The sequence below is a fragment of the Hypomesus nipponensis genome, chromosome 3, assembly GCF_054491055.1.
Source record: "Hypomesus nipponensis isolate SF chromosome 3, ASM5449105v1, whole genome shotgun sequence".
Taxonomy (NCBI): Eukaryota; Metazoa; Chordata; class Actinopteri; order Osmeriformes; family Osmeridae; genus Hypomesus; species Hypomesus nipponensis.
This window is the reverse complement of record NC_140363.1, coordinates 15,729,895-15,757,500: the sequence shown is the minus strand read 5'-3', so window position 1 is coordinate 15,757,500 and position 27,606 is coordinate 15,729,895. Positions and strand designations below refer to the sequence as shown.

General features: G+C 47.4%; 5 protein-coding genes across 8 annotated transcripts in view; 4 read left to right on the top strand and 1 right to left on the bottom strand.

Annotated features, from left to right (window-relative positions):
- scfd1 (sec1 family domain containing 1) overlaps positions 1-144 on the top strand; it is a 12,446-nt gene extending 12,302 nt beyond the window's left edge. Inside the window, exon 25 of the mRNA XM_084679575.1 lies at positions 1-144. This exon is cut by the window's left edge and continues 87 nt beyond it. The gene's annotated coding sequence lies outside the window, so the exon portion shown is untranslated.
- Positions 145-851: 707 nt separating this feature from the next.
- Positions 852-3,559, top strand: opn6b (opsin 6, group member b). The gene is made up of 6 exons (XM_084683380.1): positions 852-951; positions 1,181-1,386; positions 2,154-2,253; positions 2,438-2,542; positions 2,655-2,878; positions 3,032-3,559. The coding sequence occupies exons 1-6, from the start codon at positions 852-854 to the stop codon at positions 3,557-3,559; spliced, it is 1,263 nt and encodes a 420-aa protein (XP_084539506.1).
- A 3,303-nt stretch (positions 3,560-6,862) lies between these two features.
- coch (coagulation factor C homolog, cochlin (Limulus polyphemus)) lies at positions 6,863-11,846 on the top strand. Its single transcript, XM_084679542.1, has 13 exons — positions 6,863-6,988; positions 7,244-7,292; positions 7,676-7,720; positions 8,029-8,185; positions 8,280-8,413; positions 8,621-8,689; positions 8,921-8,974; positions 9,169-9,316; positions 9,403-9,506; positions 9,708-9,934; positions 10,126-10,384; positions 10,505-10,762; positions 10,856-11,846. The coding sequence occupies exons 2-13, from the start codon at positions 7,259-7,261 to the stop codon at positions 11,026-11,028; spliced, it is 1,662 nt and encodes a 553-aa protein (XP_084535668.1). The 5' UTR covers positions 6,863-6,988; positions 7,244-7,258; the 3' UTR covers positions 11,029-11,846.
- An 83-nt stretch (positions 11,847-11,929) lies between these two features.
- strn3 (striatin, calmodulin binding protein 3) lies at positions 11,930-26,081 on the bottom strand. 3 transcript variants are annotated; one of them, XM_084679513.1, is made up of 16 exons: positions 25,621-26,081; positions 20,261-20,364; positions 20,052-20,125; positions 19,282-19,363; positions 18,965-19,141; positions 18,575-18,716; positions 18,216-18,357; positions 17,425-17,555; positions 17,113-17,288; positions 16,813-16,860; positions 16,529-16,650; positions 16,142-16,309; positions 15,882-16,022; positions 15,638-15,745; positions 15,312-15,398; positions 11,930-13,922 (listed from the first exon to the last, which is right to left on the bottom strand). In XM_084679513.1, exons 1-16 carry the CDS (start codon positions 25,876-25,878, stop codon positions 13,753-13,755), a joined length of 2,130 nt encoding a protein of 709 aa, XP_084535639.1. In that variant the 5' UTR covers positions 25,879-26,081; the 3' UTR covers positions 11,930-13,752. The 3 variants fall into 3 exon arrangements, with proteins under 3 accessions (XP_084535639.1, XP_084535647.1, XP_084535655.1); XM_084679521.1 differs by having other exon boundaries at positions 18,581-18,716; XM_084679529.1 differs by lacking the exon at positions 25,621-26,081 and adding an exon at positions 21,180-21,277.
- A 31-nt stretch (positions 26,082-26,112) lies between these two features.
- Positions 26,113-27,605, top strand: ap4s1 (adaptor related protein complex 4 subunit sigma 1). 2 transcript variants are annotated; one of them, XM_084679554.1, is made up of 6 exons: positions 26,113-26,247; positions 26,460-26,606; positions 26,790-26,876; positions 27,018-27,086; positions 27,185-27,196; positions 27,333-27,605. In XM_084679554.1, the coding sequence occupies exons 2-6, from the start codon at positions 26,469-26,471 to the stop codon at positions 27,459-27,461; spliced, it is 435 nt and encodes a 144-aa protein (XP_084535680.1). In that variant the 5' UTR covers positions 26,113-26,247; positions 26,460-26,468; the 3' UTR covers positions 27,462-27,605. The 2 variants fall into 2 exon arrangements, with proteins under 2 accessions (XP_084535680.1, XP_084535690.1); XM_084679564.1 differs by having other exon boundaries at positions 26,172-26,352.
- Position 27,606: the final 1 nt, after the last annotated feature.

Genomic DNA, 27,606 nt, shown 5'->3' with positions numbered 1-27,606 from the left:
CCTTCTAAACCTCCTCTAGCCCCTGAATGACTCTGATATTCCATTTGTTTTATAATGTCTATGATACGACTTACAATGTTTGTCTAACTCTTTCTTTACACATGAATCAATAAAATTTAACAATCTTATTCGGTGCTGCACCAATATGTCTCCAAGGACTGATTTTCTGTCTGTTTGTACTGAAGTCAAATCAATGAGGCCACTTCCCCACTGTAAACAATAATGCCTTCATATTACATGTTTGTCATCACACACAGTTGTATTTAACATGCACACATAAATAAATAGATTTCCAAAGTTCCACATTCCCCTGTCATCATTAGCCTGCCGTGACCCAGACAAGCGCATTAGACTTACCTGATAATCTCCTTATGTAGGGCACAGGGATGCTCAGATGCAGCAGTGTTGTCTCTCATGCCGACAGATGGAGTGAAAGGCAGGGTGGGTTACATCCTCCAGGCTTCATCCACTGTCTCGGCTCCTCTCGCTCCAGACACATCCACCAGACACATCCACCAGAAGAACAAGGGGATGTTCAACAGCTTCCTGCTGCTCTGAGGGACTCCCTACTCCCCCTGTACTATCTGCTGTTTGAAACATCTTCCACCTCAGCGACCGCTAGCCTGTGCTGAGGTCCAAGCTTCCCTCGGTACCTCCTCTGTACCTGGGACTGTTGACTGCTGGTACAGCTTTACCCAGAGGGCGGTGGAGTACCTGGGACTGTTGACTGCTGGTACAGCTCTACCCAGAGGGCGGTGGAGTGCTTGGAGCTCTGGTCCCCAGGGAGGCGTGTGTTATGGAGATGAGCCGGCTGTGAAAGGTCGAGTCTGGGAATTTGTTAACAGGACTGCATGATGGAGAACCATGGGACCATTTATCGGAACAACATCAGCGTGTACCAGGTGTCGGATGAGGGGGAGACCGCCATTGGGGTCTACCTCATCTTCCTAGGTAAGAATCCTCCAGGGGTACAGGGAGGGGGGGATTTGAACTTGCTTCCTCTTGATCTGCAGTCGAATGCTATAAAACTGAGCTACGCTAAGTCGTACTATTCATACAGCAACACATAAACCTTCTCAAGCCAGTATTAAAATCATGACCACTACAGCAGTTGTAATAGTTGTAATGGTTATTATTAGAAGTTGTGTGTTATATTGTGATAAGTTGTTGTTGTGTTTAGGTTGGCTGTCGTGGATCGGTAATGGAGTAGTGATCCTGATGATGACCAAGCAGAGACACTACCTGGAGCCGTCCGACCTGCTTACCTACAACCTGGCCGTGTCCGATGCCGGCATAGCCATGTTCGGCTACTCCCGAGGCATCTTGGAGGTCTTCAATGTGCTCAACGACGACGGGCAGCTGATCAGAACTCTGTGGACCTGCCAGGTGGGCTGCTGCAGCAGGGACTTGAATGATCTCTCCAAAAACGATTGCATTCGCTGTCTTGTCTTTTTCACGTCTCTATTTCTCTCTTTTTTGCGTGTTTTGCGTTCTCTGTCTTTCTCTCAAAAACCCTAACCCGTGAAATAGCGTCCGAAGTTTGAGAGGTGTTTTTAAAATAATGTTTGTGTTTGACCTTGTATATTAGCATCAAGTATATTTATACAAAGCAGACCCACTGTTCAAGATGAAACTGGACCTGTCTTACTCACTGCCGTTGCCCTGGCAACCCGGGATTCCTTCGAGGTTTGACAGATGAGAGAAATAAAAGAGAGATAATTAAAAAACAGAACTTTCCACTGCTAAAGTGGAGTGTGTGCTTTAAGTGTTCCTGTCTACCTTCCAGCAGACTGTGGCAGACTGTGTGAGGTCATTGTCCTTGGCTAAACTCAAACCCCAGAGCACACAATCCTCTGAATCGTTCTACAAAGAACTTGCCTCATACAGGTAGGGCAGGCTACCTATCTTGTCACCCTGGCCAGGTGGTAGGTAGTAGGAGGTTCCAGTGTCTCGGTGCTGGGGGGTAAGTTAGGCCAGGGTGACTACAGGGGACTGGGGACTATGGTGACGGAGGAGTCAGGTGCTTAAGAGCTGAGGATGGGGTTGGCACAGTGTGCACTGCAGCCTGGCCATTTGGCTGCATTCTGAAATGTTCGGCGTGTCAGCCTGTGTGTGTGTGTGTGTGTGTGTGTGTGTGTTTGTGTGTGTGCCAGGTGGACGGCTTCCTGATCTTACTCTTTGGGCTGATCAGCATAAACACTCTGACTGCCATCGGCATCACCCGCTACATCAAAGGCTGCCAGCCACAATATGGTACGCTAACCAGACACAGCCTGTCTGCCTGCCTGTCTGTCTGTCTGTCTGTCTGTCTGTCAAGTCTCTCACCCTGAGTAGCTTAATAGAGCCCAGTTTCAGATCTGATCTCATTTGTTTTCATTGTCACAGAGATGTGCCTACGATAACCAGTTGACAAACGATGTTCTTCTCTCATTTTAAGTTCAGCACATAACTAAACCTAACGTTGCCATGGTGATCGGTTCAGTGTGGCTGTCTGCTCTGTTCTGGTCCGGAGCGCCTCTAGTGGGCTGGGGGAGTTACACATGTAAGTTGTCCCCACTGCTGCATTGTGGGATACGTTTCGGACTGAACGTCTTACATTTTATCATAAAGTCTTAAATGTGAAGAAGTTTGGGTGTCTGTCCTCCTGCATGCAGCTCGTAAGTACGGGACGTGTGAGATCGACTGGGTCCAGGCCCGGTACTCAGTGCCATACAGACTCTACGTCCTCCTTATCTTCATATTCAACTTCTTCATCCCCGTCACCATCATCGTCTTCTCCTACGTGTCAATCATCCGCACCGTAAACTCCGCCCACAAGTCCAGCAAAGGGGGTGAGATCAGCGAAAGGCAGAGGCAGATGGAGCGCAGCATCACACGGGTGGGTCACACACACACCCCTACCAAACACACACCCCTACCACACACACAACCCTACCAAACACACACCCCTACCACACACACCCCTACCACACACACCCCTACCACACACACACCACCCACGGCTAATGTTCCTGCCTCTCCCTGCCCCCAGGTGTCCCTCCTCCTAGCTGCTGCCTTCCTCCTGGCCTGGTCTCCCTACGCCGTCATCTCTATGTGGTCGGCCCTGGGCTACGACGTGCCCCCCCTCACCAGCATCCTGGCCAGTCTGTTCGCCAAGTCAGCCAGCTTCTATAACCCCATCATCTACCTGGGCATGAGCGCCAAGTTTAGGGAGAATCTGATGGCCCTGGTCCACTGGCCCTGGTCCTGTCCAGCCTGCCTTGGATGGTTCACCTTCTGCCAGACCCCCACGCCCCTCCTGCCTCGCCCGCTACGCCCAGACGAGGTGCAGGTGAACGTGGAGGTGGCGGCCATGAAGGGAGAGGAGGCTGATGGGCACACTAACCTGGACTCGGGGGTGGAGCTGGGGGGTCACAACGAGAGCAGCGATGGAGGGTTGGGGGAGGCGAGGGTGGAGGAGAGGGGGGAGGAAGCGCCCATGTTGAGTAACGACAGCAGTTCTCTCATACGTCCTGCACGCGGGTTTCTGAGGAGGTTAAGCAACTCAGGCCGTCTGTGAGCCTGTTGGCTGGCGGAAGACAAAGCGGTCCCATTTTTGTCATTCAAGTAAATACTGTTCAGTGTGGAGCTGTAAGTCTGTAAACCCCATTTGTGTCATTAATGAAACCGCACACAGGGTCAGACACTGAATCCAAAAGGAATGTTGTTTTTGGGATATCATATGGTTCTACATCCCGTAGCCCTCTCTTGTGTAGACAACTAGAGCCCTGGTTCTGGGCCAGTTTCTCATGGTTCAGGTCAGGGTATGGCTAATCTGACCTGAGATGTCTCTTAACTCTGCCATAAATGTCCTGCTGCCCAGGACTGGCCTCGGTGAAGGAGGAGGTTGCCTACTTTGCTCCATTTTCACTCTTACAGTCTTTGTGTAAAATCAGAAATCATGTCTGCTTTGTAATTTACAGTATCAAATGTATTGTTTTTGATAATAAATGTCACTTGTTATTGATGGAAAGAGAAAGTCTGTCAGTTTCTGTGATGTTTGCAAAGGTCGTCAGTCATGGTCAGGTAAGTTCATGCTGAAAGGCTGTTTGATAAATATGACGGGGGAGGGGAGGGCCACTGCTGGTTAATGACTGTTGACTCCCGGTACTTTTCAGAGGAGCAGAGAGAAGCACTAATGAGCCTTGGAAGAGGTGAGAACGGCCCCGCACTGACCTGCACTCGCTAATCTGGGGGCCTGGCCCTCCTCTGGCCCTCCTCTGGCCCCTCTCTGGCCCCTCCAGGGCTGCCTGGGAAACACTCTGACAGGCAGACAGCCATTCACTTCCTCAGTCAGCCAGCCTGGAGGAGTACTATGTTACCATCCACAGTTTCCCTTATATAATTATGTCAGGCAGGTAAACAAGAACTATGTTAAAGTGCACAGTCTTTCCTTTAAAAAATGTTGACTATTGGTTTGTTCATTTTCAAGTTTGCATCTTCTGTTTGACAGTTGTGGCTGCCTTCTCTGGCAGAAGTGATGTCCCTCCAGTATATGTACAGAGAGCCGTTGTCCAAAGGGTCCAGGCAGGAATGTCAGCTGTACTAATGGAGGAGGACAGGCAGACAATACAGCCCAGGAGGTCCCTGGACCTGAACCTGCACAAAAGCAAGTCACCAAAACACTAGCTTGTTAAGACACACCTTGCTGTAAACAGAATCTCGAAGCTGTAACTGAGTTTATGAATCACTTTAAAGTTACCTTGGAGTTGATGAACATGAACAGTCAGGGACTTCAAAGTAGTCAAATGATTTGAGGTGTTATGATTTAGCAACAGGAATAGCAGGTTAAGATGGCATGTGAATAGTACTGATTCTGGAGAGGTCATATTAAAAACTTGACCTCTGAGGTGAGGACTCTGGGTACATCCTACCTTGGGACCTCTCTGTTCCCTCCGCGTAATCAGAGATCAACTAGCTTGGCCTGACCTGAAACAACTGTGTAATTTCCTTTTTACTCAACTCCTCCTCCTCCCACACACACTCGTGCAGTGACACACACACACACACACACACACACACACACTTACACACTCACACGTCTTAACAGCAACTTAGCTTGGAGGAATGGAGAACCAAGCCAAGTTCTCCTTGTGACCATCACCTGTTTACTGGGAGAAAACCAAAAACCACAAAACCATGAACCAAGCCTGCTGTCTGTTAGCAAGAGAGTTAATCCGGAGAAATATGATGATCGAGTTTGTTGATACTTGGAGGACACCACGATTATGGACACAAACATGACTTGAGGATTTATGAAACCCTAGATCCTTCTCCACTCTTTTAGAGACAAGGAGGACTGGGACAGAGAGATATACAATGACTCCATCTTGGAGTCCATCTCGTCACGATCGTAAAACCCCACCTCCCCCCCAATGACACATCTGACAGGAAAATACAAAGTTGGACCTACAACTAGTCTCCATGAAGACTGGCCAGGGGTCCAGCATGCTGACGCAGGAAAACCACGTTTGGGGGGGGGGGGGGGGGGGCACCTCCTTGGTGCTCACTACAACATCCAACGAGGATTGTGGACAATGGGTCAGTTGTTCTGCCAATACGCTGACACAGATCTCAGGTGAGCTGCTTGTTTGGGCTTTTGTCCTGCAGGCACTCTTCAGGAAGAGCTTTGTGTCTTCACTGGGCCTTCAGGGAGAAGAATTCAGGTTCAAACTATCCTGTGGAGAGTTCCTTGTATTGTCTTAGCCTGGATTTATATGGACTCCTTTTATAGTTATTTTTTGAAAAGGTTACAAGGACTGAAAAACTTGATTTGTTGTGAATATGACTTTTGTATGTTGTTTATCTTACTTGGTTTATATTTGTCGAAATTATTCGTACCGTAGCAAAGAGTCAATGTGAGTTTGACACAGAAGGGGGTCATTTGGAGCAGGATTTAGTGTTCTGAGGGACTGAACATCCCAGTGTTTGAGTAGGCTACTTCAACGAAGCTCCGTCAAATGAAAACAGTCCTCTCTGGACCAGCCTCAAACAGTAGTCCCATCTGATAACAAAGCACAGTGAAATAAAACAGCTGTTCAACATCACTATTAAGGAAAGTTATGTAAGAGCAATAACAAACTGCCAATCCATACTCTCTGACAGCAAGCTGAACAGACCGATCATTTAGTACCAGTTTTTTGGACATACATCAGATCACTGAGAGAAATTGAATTTAAAATGTTATTTCTTATGTTTCATAACATATTCTACAAAGGACTTAAAAGCTATGGAGATTTGGAAAATATGAGATGCTGTAGATATTACTCTGAAACTTCCAAGCAACAGAAAAATTACGGTGTTGGGTTGGGCCAGACAGGGAGGTCATCAATTATTTCTTGGAGGGGAATAGAGATTTTTTTTACTAATAGCAAAGCTAAAGTTGGATTACTTATTTCACAAACTCTTTACTAATATTAACCCCAACGTGTACCTGTTTTCAACTGTACAGTGTTGCAGTGACCCCAGGGCCCCCTCAGAGTGATGACTAGTTGATTGTGACAGGTCCCTGAGACAAGTAGAGGTGTTTTTGTGACCAAGCCACCTGCCCTGGTTCTAAACTGACTGTAAGCTGTCATGGAATCATGACAATTATTATTACCTTCATCATATTTAACCCCCTTTTAGGGCACCCTGAGGACACCTCATTGTCCACGTTGCCAGGTTTGTCCTCCCTTTGCTTTCACTACCAGGTTCAAGTTGCCCCGGGTTGTGTCGTCCCCAGCAGGGCCCTCCCTCCTCAGCTGATGTCAGCAGGGATGACTGGGAAGCTGGGGGAGATTATTTAAGCAGCGTCGCTCTCTCTGGAGGGTCAGAAGTGAACCAAGGAATACTGCAAGATTCTCAGGAATACTGACACATTCCAACTGCAACATCCGATCGGAATCTTTGGATTTTTATCAAACTAAAATTTGAAGAAAAGTTTTTTTTCCCCTGCTAATTATTATCTGTAAGCTTGACTTTTATTGTTTCAGTGTTATTTCTTATACACTCAGAGGGAGATGCTCTTGTGTACGCATGATTGAGAATCACCCAGGCAGCATTCTAGATCAGGCTGTTGTTTTCTCTCTGGATTCAATAGGCAACCACTGTCACCTATGTCCTTGTTCAACACCAGTTTATCTGCCTGACCTGCTGTAGTTTCACTGACTGTGCATCCAGAAAAGAACTTCACTTTTGTTACTGATGGACTGATTTTTTGCAGGTGTCTGAATCTATAATGTCAAATCTGTCTGCTGTTCTTCACCTTTTAGGTAAGCAGTTGGTAAACTAACTCGATGCATTTCTGAATGTATTACTAAGTATTTTAATATTTTGTTGTAAACAAATATTTGTGTTGGTGTTGAGAGCAGAAGCTCTCCTTTACCTCTCAACTTAAATGAAGACAAAAAACGACTTGAGTGTCGACAATTAGTTTGACAATCAGATCCTATGACATACTGTATGTTTCTGGGCTTTGTAACCAATTAAAAATGTAATTTGTTTTTATACTAACTTGACTATAACCGGATTTAAGTCAGTACGATACTAAAGATCTACAATGACATTAAACTGGAACTTCATTGAGAGCACTTTTCCAAGGACAAAAGATCTTCTGTAAATCACTGCTTGAACAGCTATTCTGTTTCACGTCCAGGTATTTTGGGTTTGATATCCAGAGCATTTGGATCTGAACCAGATGGTAAGTGACTATAAATCTATTCTCATTGGTGAATTACAGTTGAAATATGTTGTTGTGTCCTAGCAGTAATTTATTATATTCAATTATAAAAACCTCTCAATTAATTACTGGATAGAATGTTAATGTTGCTGAAGACCACTCAGGCCCCGGTCGCTGTGGGAAACCATAGGCCCATTGGTCTTCAGTTTGAAGGAAAGCGATTCCCACCTTAGCCTACCTGAATGTCTGGCTGCTCTGGTGAATACTCTAAAGATGAAACTAATGTATAGATTTAATATTCATCGTCTAGCTATTCATTCACGTTTCAGTTCCCTTGCCAATCGCCTGTTTGACACGCGGGGCAGACATACCGGAGTCCCGACAGGTGGTCTTGTGTCCACCCAACTGTACGCAGTGGCGTGTGTCGGTGTTCGGTTCCGGTGTGTATGCCTCTGTGTCTAGTGTCTGCGCTGCTGCGGTACACAGGTAGGGGATGATATGAACAGAACCTTTGATTGCATTCACTTATTTGTCGCTTATTTAACGTTATGACTTAAGCGGCCATACCTTTCTTTTTCAGAGGGGTGATCCAATCGTCTGGTGGTCCGGTAGAGGTGCACAGACTGCAGGGCAGAGTGAACTACCTCAGTTCCTACTCCCACGGTGTCCAATCCCAGGCGCTGGCCAGGTGGACCTCATCTTTCACCGTGGCCGGTAAGTGGCGACACACCACAAATCAATAAAAAGCTCTCTGGAATTTCATCGTTGAAACTACGGACCATCAACGATCATATCATTATAGTACGCGCCATGTAGAGCGGACTGTGTTTAGCGACATCCGCTAAATCAAATCTTCGATTTCATTAACTGTTTAGTTTTAGTGCAGTTGTGTTGAGTCCGGGTTTCCCTGTGTGTGGTCAGGTGCTGTCTATGGTCCCCAGGAGCTGTCCAGTAAGATCACTTCTACTGCCCTCCCTGCTGCCGAACCAGGTCGAGCTCCAACCAGTCTGGCTTAATAAGTATCATACACACTGGTGTTTAAATACAGGGATAATAGTACAACATAACTAACTGCATAAGCATAAATAGTTGAGCATTTTCACAGACACAATCTGTCTTTATTCATTTCAGACTCATGATCAACGATGTTTTATGACCATCATAACACTAAGGAGAAAGCCATGCAGTAACCCGAGTGTGTGTGTTTTGTGTGTCTTGCAGAAAAGAAACCACTAAAGAAGCCAGTGAAGAAAATCCCATCAGGAGGAAATAGAGGTATGTGTGTATGTGTGTGAGCTCTGCGAAATTGCTTTATTTGCTGAGAAAGTATCATGCTACCTCATAATGGTTTATTACAGAGGTAATAACTTGGGTCTAGGATTGGCGTAAGGTTGGCCAGTGTAAGCATTCATATCATAATGAACTGCTGAGCTGCTGATTGATAATTGTGCATGTCTCTCCTGTGGCAGACTGTCAGATGGAGATAGCTGTTCTGCTGGACAGCAGCCAGAATATCGGCCAGAGGCGCTTTACCCTGCAGAAGAACTTCCTTAGTAAGCTGGTAGTCATGCTCAGAGTTGGACCAGATGGGCCACATCTGGGGGTGGTGCAGACCAGGTGGGTAAGATAGTCCTTTTGCCCCTCCCCTCCCCTCCCCATAGTACAGCACACTGATTGATGACATCGGCCCGTTGCCTCTGCAGTGACATCCCCAGGACAGAGTTCTTCCTAACCAACTACACTCAGCCCAAAGAGCTGGTCTCAGCCATCAAGCAGATTAGCTACCAGGGAGGCGACACCAACACAGGTTACATCTGATTAACAATGTCTTACATGAAGCATGTCACAGCAGATTGGCATGAAGTAATGGATGTGTGTGTGTCTGTGTGTGTGTGTGTGTGTGTGTGTGTGTAAGTGAGAGATTGAATAAACTGATACACAAGATAGATGAAAGAATGAGTTTGAGAATGGAGAGAAGTGACAAGCGAATTCAATTCCTGTAACCCAGGTAAGGCCATCATGCACACCGTAGAGTACTTCTTCAGTGCGGAGGCGGGGTTGAGGCGGGGTCACCCCAGGGTCATCATGGTGCTCGTCGACGGTTGGCCGTCTGATGATCTGGGGGAGGCGGCCACGCTGGCCAGAGAGTCGGGCATCAACGTGTTCCTGGTGTCAGTTGCCAGGCCTGCCCCCGAAGAGCTGGCTATGGTCCCAGACAAGGACTTTGCTAAGAAGGTAGAGACACACAGCTCCTTAGATTACCTTGGTGAAGTTGAATACCTAATCAGCATCATAATCATCTTTTTGCACATTATGTTCAATGTGTCTTTTTGCCACTCACTGTGTATTCATCCGTTTTTCCCTTTACGTTCGTCTGTCCACGTGCGTGTGCATTCATCTTTGTGTGTGTGTGTGCGTGTTGTCAGGCAGTCTGCAAGGACAACGGTTTCTTCGCTCTGAGCATGCCCAGTTGGTTCACCACCACTAAGCATGTGAAGCCCCTGTCCCAGCGCCTGTGCTCCGCGGAGCAACTGCTGTGCAGCAAGACCTGCTACAACTCCGTCAACCTGGGCTTCCTCATCGACGGCTCCTCCAGCGTGGGGGATGGAAACTTCCGTCTTGTCCTCGACTTCCTCTCCTCCATTGCCGGGAGCTTTGATATCTCCGATGTGGGAGCCCGAATAGGTAAATATGATGCTTAAATATGTGTGTGTGTGGTGTGTGTGTGGTGTGTGTGGTGTGTGTGGAGACGTGTGTCAGTGTTGTGTGTTTGTGTTCATCCGTGTCCTGTTTTGTTTTTGTAAGGTGCTGTTCAGTTCACTTATGACCAGCGTTTGGAGTTTGGTCTGTATGACTACAAGGACAAGGAGGCTGCCATCAGGGCTCTGCAGAGCGTGCCCTACATGTCAGGGGGCACTGCCACCGGTGACGCCATCACCTACACCGTCCAGAACCTCTTCCCGCCCAGGAGGGTGGGGCCAAGGAGGAACTTCCTGATTGTGGTCACAGATGGGCAGTCCTACGATGACGTCAGAGGTCCTGCCTTGGCAGCCCAGAAAGAAGGTGTGTGTGTGTATGGTTGCGTCTCTTTGTGTGTGTGTCGATGCACGTGTGCGTGTGAACCTGTTCTTACTCTTCTCCTTCTGTGATGCAAAGGTATTACAGTTTTCTCAGTGGGCGTGGCCTGGGCGCCTGTTGATGACCTCAGAGCGATGGCGTCCGAGCCTAAGGAGAGCCACGCTTTCTTCTCTCGGGAGTTCACGGGGCTGCAGCAGTTCACCCAGCCACTGGTGCGGGCCATCTGCCAAGACTTCACCAATGCCAACTAGACACCTCCTTTTCCTCACACACACATATATATATATATATACATGTATGTATACACACGTACATACATATATATATATATATATGTATGTATATGCACCGCAAACAAACCAGCCTGAGCTTTGTCGTGGCTTCTTCACTGCCCTTCTTTGATGCCTCTATATACATACATGTCCAGCCCATCTAAATACAGGTAGCTCCCCCTAATGTTCTCAAACCACCTTTAAACACTTCCTCTGAACACGTAAATATTGGACAATGTGTGTATTCTCTCTAAAACACAAAGCAAGATAAATGTGGATATGGGTCCAGTTGACTGGATCAGACACTATTTACTAACTTCAGTCCTAGAGAATACACATACACTCCTAATGCTTCCATGCTTTTCCTATGTTGTAAGGCTCTAACTATATCGATAGGCCTATGTATATATGAATTTCACAGAGCTATCCTTTTTTTTCTGATTCAAAGTAACAGTGTCACATATGAAACAGCACCCCCTGTCTGTGTCTCAAGGTGCCTGCAACCACAGCAACGTACTCGTGCTCTGGGTGTAGTTCATAACTGTGCTGTCTTTTACTCAGTGGTAAGAGTGGTGTGTAGGTAGAAACATACCATTATAAACTGTCTCCTAGCCTTCTAATGATGTTATTGCTTCAACCTGTGACAGCGCGTGTTCCACTGACACAAGCCTGCACGTACATTTGCATGTTGAACCTTTACTTTTTTTTTTTTACGAGCAGAGGGAGATTCTCATTCGATTGAATGTTTTTTGATTATTCTGTATTCCATATTTATTGTTTCTTTGTTTTCTTTCAATAAAGACTGAAAGAATTGTGTATTTGTACATTGTGTCCTGTTGTCACTGAGAATGTTGTAGAACAAACCCCAACACCGGAGGCATTCTACAGGTACACCATTTAATATTTATTATAGACATTTTATATACATTACTTTTCAACAGTTGTATTTTGCTATGTGGTACAATCTTTAAAATCAGCTGATTCATAGTTTGTAAATCAAAACCCTTACAAAACTCGCAAACTGATCAGAATTTTTTTTAAACTTTTTTTTGGAAGACTAGAAAAAATACTTTATTGTATTAATCATGCATTATACAAACAAAAAGTCTTTAGTTACACCATAAATTGTAGCATGTTTTGAAAATAAAATAAGTTTTACAGGATAAAAGGAGGGAGAAGTCTAAGCAACAAAAAATAAGATTTTGAATCATAATTTCATCTGATTGCCATCATACTCCCTTCACTTAAAAAAACAAACAAAACAAACAATACATGGAATAAAAGAACACAGAAGTGACTCCCCATGCTTCAAAGCACTAATTTAGCAGGATGAGAGCAGTCCTCAGTCAGACAAGAGGTTGCATTTTAAAATTGTTCTTCTACCAACCCAGCTGCCAACTGTTCAAGATAACTGTTCAGTTAGACTAAAGAGGGCAGGGACTACAAGAGCCCTCCTCCGACCATACCCAAAAGACTCAACTAACCAGGAAGTGAAATAAATAGCTATTTGATGTCTAAAACCTGTGATAAATAAACTCATTACAGTAAGGTGTACAAAAATATCACATAGTGATAGGATGCTGCAGTTTAATTATCTAACAGAGGAGCTCTCTCTCGTGGACCGGGAAAGTCCCGGTCTTCATTCCTGTGGGCAGGCAGTGGCATACAGAGATCCTTATGCGTCTATCTCTATGGTGGCAGAGCTATGGGCGAGCCCACTGCAGTGGGGGTGTAGGATTCACCTGGGCTGCGCTTTAATAGTCTCAGGTGGCTCCCTCTCCCCCGTCAGAGCCGGTCTGATTACCCGGGGAGAGGGGGGGGGCTGAGGAGGCCTTCAGGGGTCTGCCTTCACCGGCCAGGTTCTTACCCATCATGGGAGAAAAAGAGGTGGGTCTAAAGAAAAGGACGCCATCGTAGACTGTTGAGACCCACGCGCCACTTTAGTGGCAGGGAAGGGGATGTTGGGGGACATGTGTCAATCGGGGTTGTGATGGAGCGATCAGAAGGGAATAAAGTATTCCCTTTGTTCTTTTCTTTTTGACTTCTTCAGTGCTGTTATGACCGACCTATTTATATAAAAAGGATTATAAAAACTATATATATATTTTTTTTCTTTTACACAAAGTCAGTATGTAACTAACACTAGAGTATGAATTTGACTGACTTTTTTTTCACGCTACATAAATGTTGAGGGGGCGGGGGTTTCTGAATTGAAGTAGGAATCCTATTGGCCCACCAGGGGCTGTCCTTCACCTTGCGACTCCACCGACTTACGGCCATGACAGCCATACAGAAGTCACTGCAACATACCGACAGAACAGATGTCATCACAGCTCAAACCCAGGCAGACGGCTACACACACACACACACACACACACACACACACACACACTGGGTCTTTCCCCAGTTTCAACTTACAGTAAATTACAGTTACAGGTTACTTTAGTCTGAAAACAGATTAAACTTGAGGGGCCCTCTGCTCCTCTCCGCTCCCCTCCCCTGGAGTCTCCTTGGCACTGCGGGTGAGTCCGGCAGGGTAAGGGGGAGTTGGGGTGGCAGTTTCAATGTAGTGTAATCACCAGGTCAAACAGGCTACTTTCAGTCAGTATGTCAGTCTTCAACCAGGCTGTGGGTTCGTCGTCGTCCCTCCATCTCTCTCGCTCCCTCTGTTTCCCCTCCAGACAGCTAGGGGGCACCCTCTTCCTAGACAAAGACCTTGGCAAGGGCATCTGCCCCGGCACTAGCAATGTAGGCCTTGGAGGGGTGGAAGGCTACGTCATAGATGGACTCCTCCGACTTTTTCCTGTGAGCCGTGATCTCCTGGACACACGTCTTGCTGTCCAGGTTCCACAGACGGATGGAGCAGTCGTGACCTGGCGGAGGGGGGGGCAAGCAAGACGGAGACAAGCAGATTACTGACATAGTTCTGTGCTGGTTATGAGTGATCAGTTCCAGTGTTAGCACTAGCTAGCTAGGCTGCTGAGCTGGTCACAGTGTTAGCATTAGCTAGCTAGGCTGGTCACAGGCTGTGTCTATTACCGAACACTACAAAGTGCACTGCAATACAGTGCACTGCAATACAGTGCACTGCAATACAGTGCACTGCAATACAGTGCACTGCAATATAGTGCACCGCAATACAGTGCACCGCAATACAGTGCACCGCAATACAGTGCACCGCAATACAGTGCACCGCAATACAGTGCACCGCAATACAGTGCACCGCAATACAGTGCACTGCAATACAGTGCACTGCAATACAGTGCACTGCAATACAGTGCACTTACATATGTAGTGCACTTAAATATGTAGTGCACTCCGTCGCTGATAAGTGCTGTCTGAAATGGAACACTTATGTTAACCACTTGGCGGAAGTGACGGACACAAATCTGCTTGTGACAGCTGCGAAACCTGTCAAAATGAACGCGCTTCTCCACCCCAAGTGGAAAAAGCTGCCGAAAGGGCTCTTCCGCTACCTAGCCAAGATGGCGTCCGTTTAGGGAGCGTAGTGTCCATTGTTGTACACTTTTTTTGGGACCGTTTGCAGTGCGCCATCCGGGTACTTTCAGTGCACTGAATTCTGCTGGTTTTGTGAGTGTAAGCTAGCCTGCCTGCCAGCCCAACTTCTCTCCGCCCACAAAAAAATGTGGTCGGGAAGTTGGGTCTGGAGGGTCTCGTATTGGGAACAACTACATAAAACCACGATCGGGACGGACCAATGAAATTGCCAGGGCGGGCTTTATACGATGATGGACAGATGATCAACAGTAACGTAATCAACAATGTCACGAAAGAGCCCTTGGGTTGAATTTGTTTTCAACAAACAACATATTACGTTCCTCTGATTGATTGTAGGTCTATCCAATTGAGCGAAGAGGCATTTGTTTTACGAGTTCGGTTGAAACACGCCCTGTAGTCACAGCCCAACAGAGTTTTCAGACTCATATTCTGACTAGAATTATGAGTATGACAATGTCAGGCTAAGTGTAAGCGCCCTAAGCACTGAAAGTCAGTGCTCGAAGTGCACGGTAGTAGACACAGCTACAGTGTTAGCATTAGCTAGCTAGGCTGATGGGCTGGTCACAGTGTTAGCATTAGCAAGCTAGGCTGGTCACAGTGTTAACGCTAGCTAGCTAAGCTGATGGGCTGGTCCCAGAATTTGCACTAGCAGGTTGCTGGACTGGTCCCAGAGTTAGCATTAGTTTGCTAGGCTGATGGGCTGGTTCCAGAGGGGAGGCCAGTTAGTGAGCTGCAGGACTTACTGCCAGACATCAGGTAGATTCCGTTGGGGTCCACAGCCAGGCTGGTCACTGCATCCAGATGGGCCACCATTGCATGGATCACCTTACCTGCAGGAGACACATAGGAACAGCTACAGTCAGAGCACACCCACAGACTTAGAAAACACACAGGTCCTCTGGGAGACAATTTGTGTTACAGAGACACACATTAAAAGAACATGAAATGAACAAAACACTAATCCAAGGTGATCATGAGCATCTATAGCAGCCATCCTCAACATCATCACAGACCAGGCAGACAGCCAGAGCCAGACATTGAGGCTCATGCTCCAGCTAGGCACAGCTACCTGATTTGTTGTCGAAGAATTTGATGTTTCTGTCTTCGTGAGCGGAAATGGTGACAGGCAGGGTGGGGTGGCTCACAACCTTGTTGATGTGGTTGGCAGCTGGCAGAGCTGGAACAGAGACACCCACCTCAACAGGTCAACTTGAAGCCCAGACAGAACCATCACCAGACACAGACACCAGGTCGGATCACCAGGAACCACTGCTGGCTACAAGGTGGGATAGGTGAGTGGGTGTTGGACTCACTGCTCTCCCCCTGGGCTGGCAGCACCACGGTGGGCTGGGACGTCTCCAGGTCATACACCACCACCTTCCCTGTGTTGAAGGACGCCACCATGTGGGCAGGGTCGCAGCCGTTGAAGTCCACAGCCGTGGGGATGCCGTGTTCTGAGGGCCAGACGGGAGAACGTTACTACTACGACGCCGTCACGGGGACCACTGCGTTCACATTGTTAACTCGCTCGTGGCAGAGACCAGGGGGCAGGCTAGGCTGCTCCTCATCTCACCCATGTCTGAGTTGTAAGTGCTGACGCAGGGGTTCTTCTCCTGGGGGTTCCACAGCTTGACGGTTCCGTCGGCAGAACAGGACAGCAGCCGGTTCTTGATGCCGCTGTAGGCCAGCCCCCACACGGCGTCCGTGTGACCCAGCCACGAGCCTGCCAGCACACTGGGGTCTGGAGGGGCAGGAAGAGGAGGGGGCAGGAAGAGGAGGGGGCAGGAAGAGGAGGGGGCAGGAGGAGGAGGGGGCAGGAGGAGGAGAGGTCAGGCTGTGACAGTGACCACTCAGGAAACATGCTCTGGCTCTATACTCTTCAGCCCCAGAGGGAAACAGCTGGTCTTCCTGTGTGTGTGTGTGTGTGTGTGTCTGTGTATGTATGTGTGTGTGTTTGTACCGTAAGTATCGTAGGGGTCTACGTTGGAGCTGGGGATGTTCCACCACTGGATGGTGGAGTCGATCCCTCCACTGTAGCACTGCTCGCCACTGGAACTCATAGCCAATGAGAGAACAGGACCACTGGCAAGGAAGGGAGAGAGGACTTAATATCTCACACACACCAGACCTCAAATGTGTCAATCCATTATATAGGTACAATCTAAAATGGGTATCAAATAATACTGGATTATGTATTAGACAGCATTATATAGCCTGAGAAGTTGGTAGTATGGCTGTACTTACACATGGGCTCTGAATGTATAGATGGGCTCCACGTCGAAAGAGGCACTTCTATGGAACAGAGACCACAGAACACAGTTAGCACAGGTTCTCCACCACCCTGTCCACTATAGATGCACCCCGAGCCAGCCATGTCTGAATGTCCCTGCCAGCTACCAGGTCCCTGTCCCTGTGTGTGTGTGTGTTAGCCTCCCGCGTCCAATCAGCAACACGTGTTTTACAGTTGTCGAACATATATTACGAGCCAAGTCATGAAAGCCTAAATAAGCAAACAGCGTCTTCATCCGAGGGTGAACCACTTGCTTTTTGGCAGGGACGGTCTTCTGCAGGTTCCACAGTTTGAGGGTGTGGTCCTCAGACACGGTGACCAGCACGGGCTCTACGGGGTGGAAGGCCAGGGCGCGCACGCCGTCAAAGTGGCTCCGCAGCGTGTACTTGGGGTTCCACGTCTTCCTGAACGAGTCCTTGTTGGCCGGCAGCTGGGAGAGGCATGGGGGAGCGGAGGCAGATGGTTAGTGTGTGGATGGAGAACTGGACACAGGTGTTGTCGGTGATGGGGATTGGAAAGTGCTGGACGGCCTGTGTGTGTGTGTGTTTACGTGCATGAGCCCTCACATCATAACTGTAGTCGGCCTCATCGTTGGAGACGGTGAGGTCAGCAAGGTCACCCAGCCCCAGGACGCTCTCCAGCGCTTCATCAGAGCCCATGATGAAAGACTTCCCCCCTGAGAAGGGCAGAGGCTCCGCTAAATATACGGACACACACGCGCGCGCGCGCGCACACACAGACACACACACACACAGACAGACAGACAGACACACAGAGACAGACAGAGACTAGGTAAACAACATGGCACATGTAGGCCCTGAACACAGAATGCTCACACAACATTAGGTCTATATTTTGTTTATTCTTGCGATTTCCTCTTCTTGCCAGCTGCAACACTGCAGTTTCCCCTTTGGGATCAATAAAGTACCTACAAACTACTACAACCACTTTCGACAGACATCCTCACATGTACTCTATTTCTACATGACACACACATTCTGGACATGAGGGAACTGGTAAACAGTTGAGCAACTTCAGGCTGAGGGTGGCGTGTGCCCTACAGGCTAGTGACATGTGAGTGTGTATGTATGCATGCTTGTGTGTATGTGTGTATGTATGTGTGTATGTATGTGTGCATGTGTGTGTGTATGTGTGTATGCTCAGAATATCCCATGCAGCAGGGAGAAGGAATGCTGACACAGCTTTGGCACCTTCCAGAGATTCCACAGCGCAGGGCCCTGCTACACTAACACACTCCACAGCGCAGCTAGCCCTGCTGCTACACTAACACACTCCACAGCACTCCTCTCTGCAGACAGACGCACACACACACACACACACACACTCCTCTTCTTACCCCACTCAGTCCCGTCTCCAGAGCTGCGGGCCTCCCCCGCCCCCTCGCCGTCCTCAGCGCCCACCAGGAAGTCAAACTCCTTCAGAGCCTCTTCAGTGTCAGGGTCTTCTGGAAGGTCAGACGCCAGGCCTTCGTTACCCACCTGAGAGAGAATGAGAGACACACAGAGACAAAGAGAGAGAGAGAGAGAGAGATGGATCCAGTGGAGGGGTTGAGAGAGAGAAGGAGAAGAAAGACCAAATGGAGAAGAACAAACACATTCGTTAGTCTAACTTCCTGTTGGTTAGCGAGTACTTTCAACGGCTTTTTCTCATGTCTCATCTGGCCTGCAGTGTGTGTGTGTGTGTTTTCTTCATCACCTTGACCTTGTGTTTCTTTATCCTGTGTTTGATTGTCCTGTCTGACTCCTCCTCCATCAGGTCTCCCTCTTCGTCCTCCTCTTCGTCGCTGTCGTCGGCATTCTCCAGGAAGTTAAACGTCTCAAGGACGTCCCCTGGGCTCCTGGTGATGGAATTGGACATTATGACTTTGGCTTTCTTGGTGCCAGAAACTATTAGCTAGGATACCATTCGCTAGGATCTCCGACAACTCATCTAGTGAGGTGACGTTGGCCAGTTTCAAATCAGAAAAGCAATTTTCCGGCTAAAACTGTATGTCAGTTTTTTTTTTGTTTTTTTTTTAGATTCTTCTGATGCGTTTCCCAGTCTGGGTAAACATGCTAAGCTAGTACTCCTCAGGATCTACAGCACCTTTTCAGGTCCTGTCCCTTCCTCTTGGTGGGCGAGTCCCCTCCATTCAGGATCTGTTCCAGGTTCTTGGTTTCCACTGAGCCGTTCTGCTCGGAGCCCGCCAGGCCCAATAAGGACCGCACCCTCTGGGACCGCACGTCCAGTATCGTGTCCGTGTAGCCTACTTCCTGAAGGTACCTGTGGGGGGCGGGGCGTGGAGGAGGGGGGGGAACATGATAAGATGACATGTTGAGGTGTAAATACTCACACGATCTCTGAAAGAATGATCCATATTGAAGTTGAATGCTCGCTGTGTGTGTGTGTGTGTGTGTACTCACTGTCTGAGGAGTTGTCGTCCCTGTTTCCAAGTGAGCTGGCTGTTCTGAGGGACGGCAGGGACTTCTGTGTCTTTGGTGTCTTCTAAAGGATCACACACACACGACAAAACCACCATGAAACAGCCTTAAAATGAATAGACATAAATGGTCTCTAAAAGGATGGTCTCTCCATTGTGGATGTAGTGTAGGTCTACAGTAGCTTGGTTCTGCCGACCGACGTACTTCCGCTCTATTTAGATTTTGCTTCTGTACTCGGTCTGGCCGTTCAGTAGGTCACAATTTGCAGGTTACTTTTAACTGGCCAATCAGCAAACAGAGGGAGTGGCTGAGAACAATAAGTTAATGTTGTGCGCTAGTCTGTGTTGTAGTTTTGTAATGGCGGCAGAGAAAGATGCGAGCCAAGCCATTCGGTCCGTTGTGGCAACGCTGCCGAATATCCAACAGCTAAAACCGGAGCAAGAGCAAGTTTTGCTGAGTTTTTTTGGTGGCCATGATGTTGTGGCCCTCCTCCCCACTGGATTCTGGAACAGTTTGATTTTCCAGATACGGCAGCTAGCTCTGTTACAGTAGTGGTGAAGGAATTGGCTAAGGCGAATGCTAGTGATTGGTTATGGCAGATCAGAGTGGCTCTGGGCAGATCCAATAGTTTTAAACTTCAACAGAGCACCCGCCTACAAGGAAGTCAACTCTTGTCAATGGAACGAGGCCAGACTCTCTTTACAAATGAAATGTACGAGAGTCTGGTTAGGACCAGGCTAGGTCTACAGTACCTGATTCAAAGCTTGGCATCTTCACCTCGCCTTGGTTCAACTCTGTTCCATATTTTAACTTGTGGTATTTTGCTCTGAAAGAAAGTGACAAATGTAATGTCAAGAGAATAGATAATGACGCTATATCTGACAACAGCAGTTTCCATTCTAATGACATCATCCTGCTGTGAGACGACGAAAAACGACTCAGGTTCATGTCGCCAACTTACCTTTCTTGCTTTAATGCATACTCTAACATTTTTATTCTTCTAACTAGATCATTCTTTAGATTTTCTTGACCTTTCCTTTCGCCTTGAAGGAATGCTATCCGGGCCTGGAGGAGAGAAGGAAAGGGGGAGAGGAGACAGGAGGGGGAGAGAAAGACGAGAGAGGGTTAGGAGATGAGTGAACATCACCTGCCCGCACGGCGTCCGATGACTCGCTCCCTGTGTGATAACATGACCAATCAGCACCATCACTTCTGAATGGGACACCCGAGCCTCAAGTGGCCCACTGCCGTACAGCAAGTAGGGATCAACGTGTGACAGAACTCAGGCAGAAACTGATGAACCACACTAGCAGGCGACCAACACTGGTTCTGCTATTCACCACCAGGGTGGTAGGACCACCATGCAGCTACTATGGGGAAGGGTCATGCAGGGCAGCACTGGGGAGGGGGGGGCAACTGTGTTGAACTTCCGCGATACAATCACCCTGTGGTAGCTTCATCTGCCTCTGACCCCCCCCCCCCCCCCTCCCTCCCTCAGTGCTCTATGGGCCTCCTGAGCAGCTGGCAGAGTGTAACCCAACACTGTTAGAAGGCCACCAGGCAGGGTACTGTAGCAGGAAGGCAGGGTAATGGCAGGCAGGGGGTATTTTTAGATGCCCCGCTACACTCAAAGGAAAGCTGCCACGGTGCCATGGCGACCAGCCTGTTGTCAGGTAAACTGGGGGTTGACTCAGGTGGTGTAGTCATGGAAACTGGGAAAGTGGGGTGCCCTGACACAGTGACTCTAGGTCTGAGCCCCTCCCAGTCTTACATAACAGGCCGCTGACAGCTCCTCTGCTCCTGGACACGGACCTGGGAGGAACAGGAGAGACGGTACGAGGGGTTGGGGGCGAGCAAGCACATGGGCCCAACATACATACTCATTCAGAGGGCCCTCGAGTAGAACCAACTTCCTCTGCAGAGCAAACAGGCAGGACCGGCGTAGCTCCGTGCATGTAGATACCTTCTCTCACAGAGAGGAACATGGGAGGAGAGACAGCAGGGGGGGGGACGAGAGGGAGGGGACCACAACAGCTGTCTCCATCTGTCTCTGAGCTGTGGACACTCTGGAAACCAGCTCAGCCAACCAGGGGCCCAATGGCCCCTTTTCTACATTTGTCCTAGCCCTTCTGTGCCAGCCTAATCCCTCGGTCTTCTCACTGGCGCTATCTTGCTACCCCTAATGCAGCTCCCCCTAGCCTACTACCCTAACCCCATAGCCCTAAACTGCTAGTATTGTTGGGCACCGTTATAATATGATAGATACTGTTTCTGCTTATTCGTTTTGGTTCTTTTTCGAGACCTCATTTCGGTTCCAAAATGGTGAAAATAGCAATGGAAAATAGAGGACAAATGTTAGGTAACAACAAAAAAAATCCAAATTCAAAACATTCAGAATGCCCAAGCAGCAATGGAAGAAAAATGTGAAATGCCATGATCCATGTTTCTCTGTAGTTAGGCACACATTCTTGCACTATGATGTAGCCTAAAACAATTTGGCAAGGCAGTTGGGAAGTTTTTAGTTCAATAAATAAGTCTTACTGACTTGTTAGAAATGAGTAAACAGACTTAAATAAAGAGATACAAATACAATTTGAAATAAATGTGTATGAAATAGCTTTGAATAGCTTCTTTTGGGCTGAGGTGATTTTACAGATTTAACCTAATGGATCAGAATGCTGAGATATCTTGAGGTTAGCTTGGCAGCTAAACAACTGGACTACCATCAGCCAAAACAGCTACAAGTAATGTCAGCTGTCCTATAAGTAAATGATTTACTCGATGTTTTGAGTTGGTGAAGCAATTGTTGTCGATTTCTGTGTTACATTGAAACCCCATTTTGACCGTTAACCGTCGATCTTTCACGCTGTCGGGGTAACATTATGTAAAGAATGCTATCTTATGTGTAATCAAATGTCTGTTGTGCGTTGATGTGTAACAAGGTCACCTAGAACAGGTCCGGGCAGGTAGCCACAAGTCCTTGCAGATTTGTAACATAGACACCAATAAGCAGAACTGAAAAAAATAAGGGTACCTACCCTGATCCCTTTTCGCTACCCTGCCACCTGTGCCCTACCCTGCCACCTGTGCCCTACCCTGTCACCTGTGCCCTACCCTGCCAGCTGTGCCCTACCCTGTCACCTGTGCCCTACCCTGTCACCTGTGCCCTACCCTGTCACCTGTGCCCTACCCTGCCAGCTGTGCCCTACCCTGTCACCTGTGCCCTACCCTGTCACCTGTGCCCTACCACACAGCCAGTCTGTCCGTCTGTTGCCAGGTCTGTTGCAGGATCCTTAAGTTACAGCTCTCCCTTACAGGAAAATGGAAACACAACCCCTTTAAAAGGTCAGTTTAACACACAGTTGCTGTGGTAACAAGGTATTGGGGTTCCAAATAACATGGACACGGCTCTCTGCTAGAAGATCTGCCCTGGGAGACTCAGTCTACAGGCTGCAGTGGGCTGTCACAGAACAGACACATGCACACCTGCCATTTCCATGTAACTGGTCGTGACCAGGAAACCAACAGTATGAGGTTGAATTTGTTCTCTTGGCAAGGTACACAAGGTATGCACTTAGAGCCTCATGCGTGGAGCTGATGTGCATCCACAGTGAGGTCATGGGCAACCAGCACTGGGCTCTAATCCTACTGGCCAGTGTGGAGACAGACAGACAGTGAGCTCACAGACCAAACCAGCACTGACACAGGGATATTATGGGCTGTGAGAGCAGGAGAAGCCATGATGGTTACAACTAACTCCTTGCAGCATTCTTCCTAACAGCTGCCTCCTTCCTAATGGAGACGCAAATAAATCGCTGACTCACTCAGACCTAGAGACCAATCAATCACATGATCATTCGCCACGCTAAAAGGTACATGTATCATGCTTCAGGACTACACTTATTCTTGGCCTCAGAGTACACAAGTTACTAGAAAAGCAGTTTGCCTGGTCTACTCCTACTATGACATGAGTGACATAGGTATTCTGCATCAATATGCTAGTGTATAAGCCTTTTTATCGCCACAATCAAGTTTTCAACACCCTACTGGAAGGCCACCCATGTGTGTAACAGCCAGCCAGGCTTTTCCTTCCACAGTTTAAAGTGTCCCAAGTGGACTATGTAGAGCAGCAGCTATTCTGGGACTCCCTACTTAGGACTATCAGCCAGCTAGGCCAGGATCCAGAACTCAGTGAGAAAAGCAGAAAGAGAAGGAGTATTAGAGAGAAAGAGGGAGGAATAAAAATAATTCAGTCTACACAAGGAGGCAGAGGGAAGATAGAGCTGACAGTAAAGATTATATGGCTGAAAGTGAGTGAGTGAGTGAGTGAGTGAAGCACCTCAGGAAACACTGGAGTTCCTGAGTGTCATGATGTCACCCTTTGCCACCTCTCCATCATTATGTCACCTTCACAGCCTCTTTCCTTCAACTGGGCACAAGGATGACATACAACAGACCACTGTAACTTCATAACTAACTGAAGAAATTATCACTGAGGGGTTTGTAGTGAGATAACAAGGAGTGCGTTGTCCAATTCCAGTATGATACAAATCAACCATTCACTAGAAGATGGTATGGCACCAATTTCACAAAATGGGCTACTCAGCAGCTATTAAAATACACATGCCTACATACAATTATAGCAATTCTGTATAATTCCCATCAAGATTCATTCACATCTAGACCCAGAAAGGAAGGGGGACAGGGATGTCATTAGCCTGTCTTGTTCCAGGCTGAGGCCAGGCTAGTGGGGAAGCTGTAAGCAAGGGCTGGTTAGAGCCCCAAGTATGGCCGGTCTGACAGACTCAGTGACCTGGAAAGACAGATTTAACCCAGATAGGCTCTGGTTAGGCTATTTCCAGATCTGGTGTGACACCATTGAAGACATTGAAGTGATTGGGGTTAACTAACAGAGCTGCTTGGTGTAGTACTGACACCAAAAGGAGTAAGCCCAAACAAAACAAGGTCACCTGGCTTCCCCCCCCCCCCCCCTCCCCTTCTGTAGACCATCCAGTGAAACTTATACCATTCAAGAGTGACAAGCTGTTGACTTGGCCAAGATCCTGTACTACATGAAACAATTAAGGTACTAAATAAGAAAGGAATGGGAATCTCAGACTGTTGACTTTGTTTGCCAGTTGTATTTTGAATGAGGGGGATGCGGAAGACATTTTGTATCCATTCCAATCTCCTGACAGCTCCGTTTTATCACTATGGTCAGAGGTGGAGTCATGCTGTAAGTATGTGTCACTGAGCAAGTCAGCACAGGGCACTCTTAACAAACATCCACAGTGGCTCACTCATGGCCTGCCAGCCTCCACTTCAGTCATGGGGTGTGTTTGAACAAAGCAGTGTTTTCCACCCCTTTCATTTCAAAACCTCGCTGGAACCACTTTAAAAGCAACAACATTCTGAAATGTATCAACAGTCGCTAGAACAATACGGTCCTTCTAGTACCCGGGTTAGGTACAATGCTGACTAAACGGTGTGATACCAATACTTAAAATACTCTTAATGTTATGCAGCTAGAAACTTTGGCCTGCTTGCCAAAATTTGTGGCTTCGTGAGGTAGACACTGAGGCCTTGTCAGATAGCTTTGCTAGCTGGATTCATGTGGCTAAGAAAATAAGCCGTTGAAATATTGACAGTCTACCATCATTAGAGGGTTATAGCTAGCTATACAGACATCTAACTAACCAAGATGCGTTAGCAAGCTAGCCATTTTTACAAACACGCTGAATGTTTACACAGCTGTAGCTAAAGCTAAGGACAGTGGCTAATGTTAGCTAGCAAAATGATCCAGCCAAAACGACGCCATAATGACCACACCAAAATGGCTGCATTCACAGACTAACTAGTAGTACTCTTAGTAGACTGTCATCTAAATTCGGTTTCATATCTTCCCATTCAGTGTAAATATTTTGTTTCAAAAATGCGTAGACAAGCAGACTACCACAGTCGCAGAGTTTAAACACAAGAACGGGTGAGAGATCCAAAACGCAGAACTAGTTAGCTAGTTAGCTGGCGAGAAATGATTGCGTTGGCTAGCCATGGTATCACAACGCACGAGCTCTTGCTTCAACTAGCCTACTTAATATTATGTAGTTAGATAAACTTGCTAGTCCCCTTACTAAAAGGGGAAATGGGATGTCATTTGATTGTGGGATGTGGTGAACGTAGGTTACAATCTGTAGCGAAATACATTGAAATAACGTTACAAAAGCTAGCCAGCTATCACAACAACGCAGACAGATCTGGTCCGCGCTAGCCTTGTGCTAGCTATTTAGCGGACCTGCCGTAGCAGTCGCGAGCTAACATTACCTGAAGTTCGGCCCTTTCCACTTCCCAATGAGCCCTCTCCATCTCAAATCGGGCCCATTCGTGTTGAATGTAGTGTAGAATACCAGGGATAGTATATTGCTGTGGCCGAGGCATCTCGTCTTGCTGCTGTAGAGCCATCACTGCGCTTCCTCCGCCACCGATTTGGGGATTAACGTTGTTGTTATTCCCTTGCTGCGGCTGTTGCTGCTGCTGTCTTGGGGCGGCCATTCCAACTCCTCCGCCAGGGTGTTCATCCATTTTTAAGACAGAGAAAGTCCCAACAATTTGCCGTTGGATTTTGTCCCCCTCCCCTGTCTCAGCTCAGTATTTTCGTCAGAAGTCGAACGTTGTTCTGTCTGAAGTGCCTCGCAGGCAATGATGAGTTGGTGGTATGTTTTGGATTTGGTGTCAGCGTACGGATTTGCCGACCGCCATTACTCCTTTCCCTGGATGTCTCTCCTTACTGCGGGGGTGAGGGAGAACTGGGCCGCACTGCATGGCGGGAGTTATTCACCCTTTTTCCTGTCATCAAGTGACATTACTGAGCATGCGTTTGACAATCTACTGTCCAGCGCTTGCTAGGGAAATGGACCAAGTGGACCCCGATACAACCAGAAGTAGCTAAATGTACGTTTGAAATATGCAGTGACACACAGTGGGCGTTAACATTGTGATCTTTGTTAGACGTGTGTCTATGGAGTTCTTCTGTGGAAGCTTAAGTTTAGCTGTTTGGTCAGTGTCAACAGCTTGCGGTGGTGTTTCTGTGTAAACGGTAAAGAATGTATGCCTTGTTTTGTTTACGAATACTTAACCCCACCTCCACACCCGTATGCCCGTAGGTGTACACGATGATCAAGTTCCTGCTGATGGTAAACAAACAGGGGCAGACCCGGCTGTCCAAGTACTACGAGCCCGTAGAGGTGGTGAAGAGAGCGCCCCTTGAAGCTGACGTGGTGAAGGGATGTCTGTCACGTAAAAAAGAAGAGGTCTGCTCTCTCAAGCACATCCAGCCCTTTCAGCTGTTAGGGTAGTGGATAACATACTGTATTACGTACTACCGTAACAATAATATACTGCAGAACCGTCTCACACTGTCTGCTTCAGCCTGACATAAGTCTCAAGGTGTCAATTGTACTTTCACTAATGTGCTGAGTCCGGTGCCTTTGCAGTGCTCCTTTGTGGAATACAAGGACTTCAAGCTGGTGTACCGTCAGTATGCAGCCCTGTTTATAGTGGTTGGCATCAGTGGTTCAGAGGTGAGAAATCGTCCAGGAGAGGACACGAAGATCAATTGAATCCGTAGATGAGTCATATTTGCATGTGACAATATGTATAGTTTAAAATATACACTATACATATACATAATGGTGATTAGTGGGATCATCTTCTCTTCACAGAATGAGCTGTCCATCTATGAACTGGTCCACAACTTTGTGGAAGTTCTTGACAAGTACTTCAGCCGTGTGGTGAGTACAGGGTCTATTACAGCTAAGTGTTCTTGGTCTGTATAGCAAATTATTATAAATTGGGTTTATTTGATTTGTATTTCCTCTTTTTTGAACAGAGTGAACTGGATGTATCCTTTACACATGAATAGATTAGGAGGATATAGGACCCCTGGAACGTGTAAGCCCTAACCCATAAACTTGTCTGTCTTTATGCCTAATGTGTCGTAAAATGGGGCTTTATTGATTTCCTGAGTTTGAGCACAGATCATGTTCAACCTGGACAAGGTGCACATCATCCTGGATGAAATGATTCAGAATGGCCACATCGTGGAAACTAACAAGAACCGCATTCTGGCACCTCTGCTGGCCCTGGACAAGATGGCCGACTCATAAAGGCAGTTTTCTAAAACCTGGAAGTAATTACATTTTGTGAATCTAGTTTGTAACATTTACATGTGATCGACTGTATTTTCGGTTATTGATTAATTTGTATATACGATGATTTACCTTTTATAAATAAAAACCAAAACGAAGACAT

Bases quoted from the DNA above. Each gene is read 5' to 3' on its own strand.
- opn6b (XM_084683380.1), top strand. From the start codon at position 852: ATGATGGAGAACCATGGGACCATTTATCGGAACAACATCAGCGTGTAC. The intron at 952-1,180 runs GTAAGAATCCTC...TGTTGTGTTTAG, and splicing joins GGTCTACCTCATCTTCCTAG to GTTGGCTGTCGTGGATCGGT. The intron at 2,543-2,654 runs GTAAGTTGTCCC...TCCTGCATGCAG, and splicing joins GGGCTGGGGGAGTTACACAT to CTCGTAAGTACGGGACGTGT.
- ap4s1 (XM_084679554.1), top strand. From the start codon at position 26,469: ATGATCAAGTTCCTGCTGATGGTAAACAAACAGGGGCAGACCCGGCTG. The intron at 26,607-26,789 runs GTCTGCTCTCTC...GTGCCTTTGCAG, and splicing joins TGTCACGTAAAAAAGAAGAG to TGCTCCTTTGTGGAATACAA. The intron at 26,877-27,017 runs GTGAGAAATCGT...TTCTCTTCACAG, and splicing joins TTGGCATCAGTGGTTCAGAG to AATGAGCTGTCCATCTATGA.
- strn3 (XM_084679513.1), bottom strand. From the start codon at position 25,878: ATGGATGAACACCCTGGCGGAGGAGTTGGAATGGCCGCCCCAAGACAG. The intron at 18,358-18,574 runs GTGATGAAGAAA...ATTCTCTCTCAG, and splicing joins TAAAGAAACACAAGGTCAAG to GTGGGTAACGAAGGCCTGGC. The intron at 17,289-17,424 runs GTGAGGGCTCAT...TGCCTCTCCCAG, and splicing joins AGGCCGACTACAGTTATGAT to CTGCCGGCCAACAAGGACTC.
- coch (XM_084679542.1), top strand. From the start codon at position 7,259: ATGTCAAATCTGTCTGCTGTTCTTCACCTTTTAG. The intron at 9,935-10,125 runs GTAGAGACACAC...GCGTGTTGTCAG, and splicing joins ACAAGGACTTTGCTAAGAAG to GCAGTCTGCAAGGACAACGG. The intron at 10,385-10,504 runs GTAAATATGATG...TGTTTTTGTAAG, and splicing joins CGATGTGGGAGCCCGAATAG to GTGCTGTTCAGTTCACTTAT.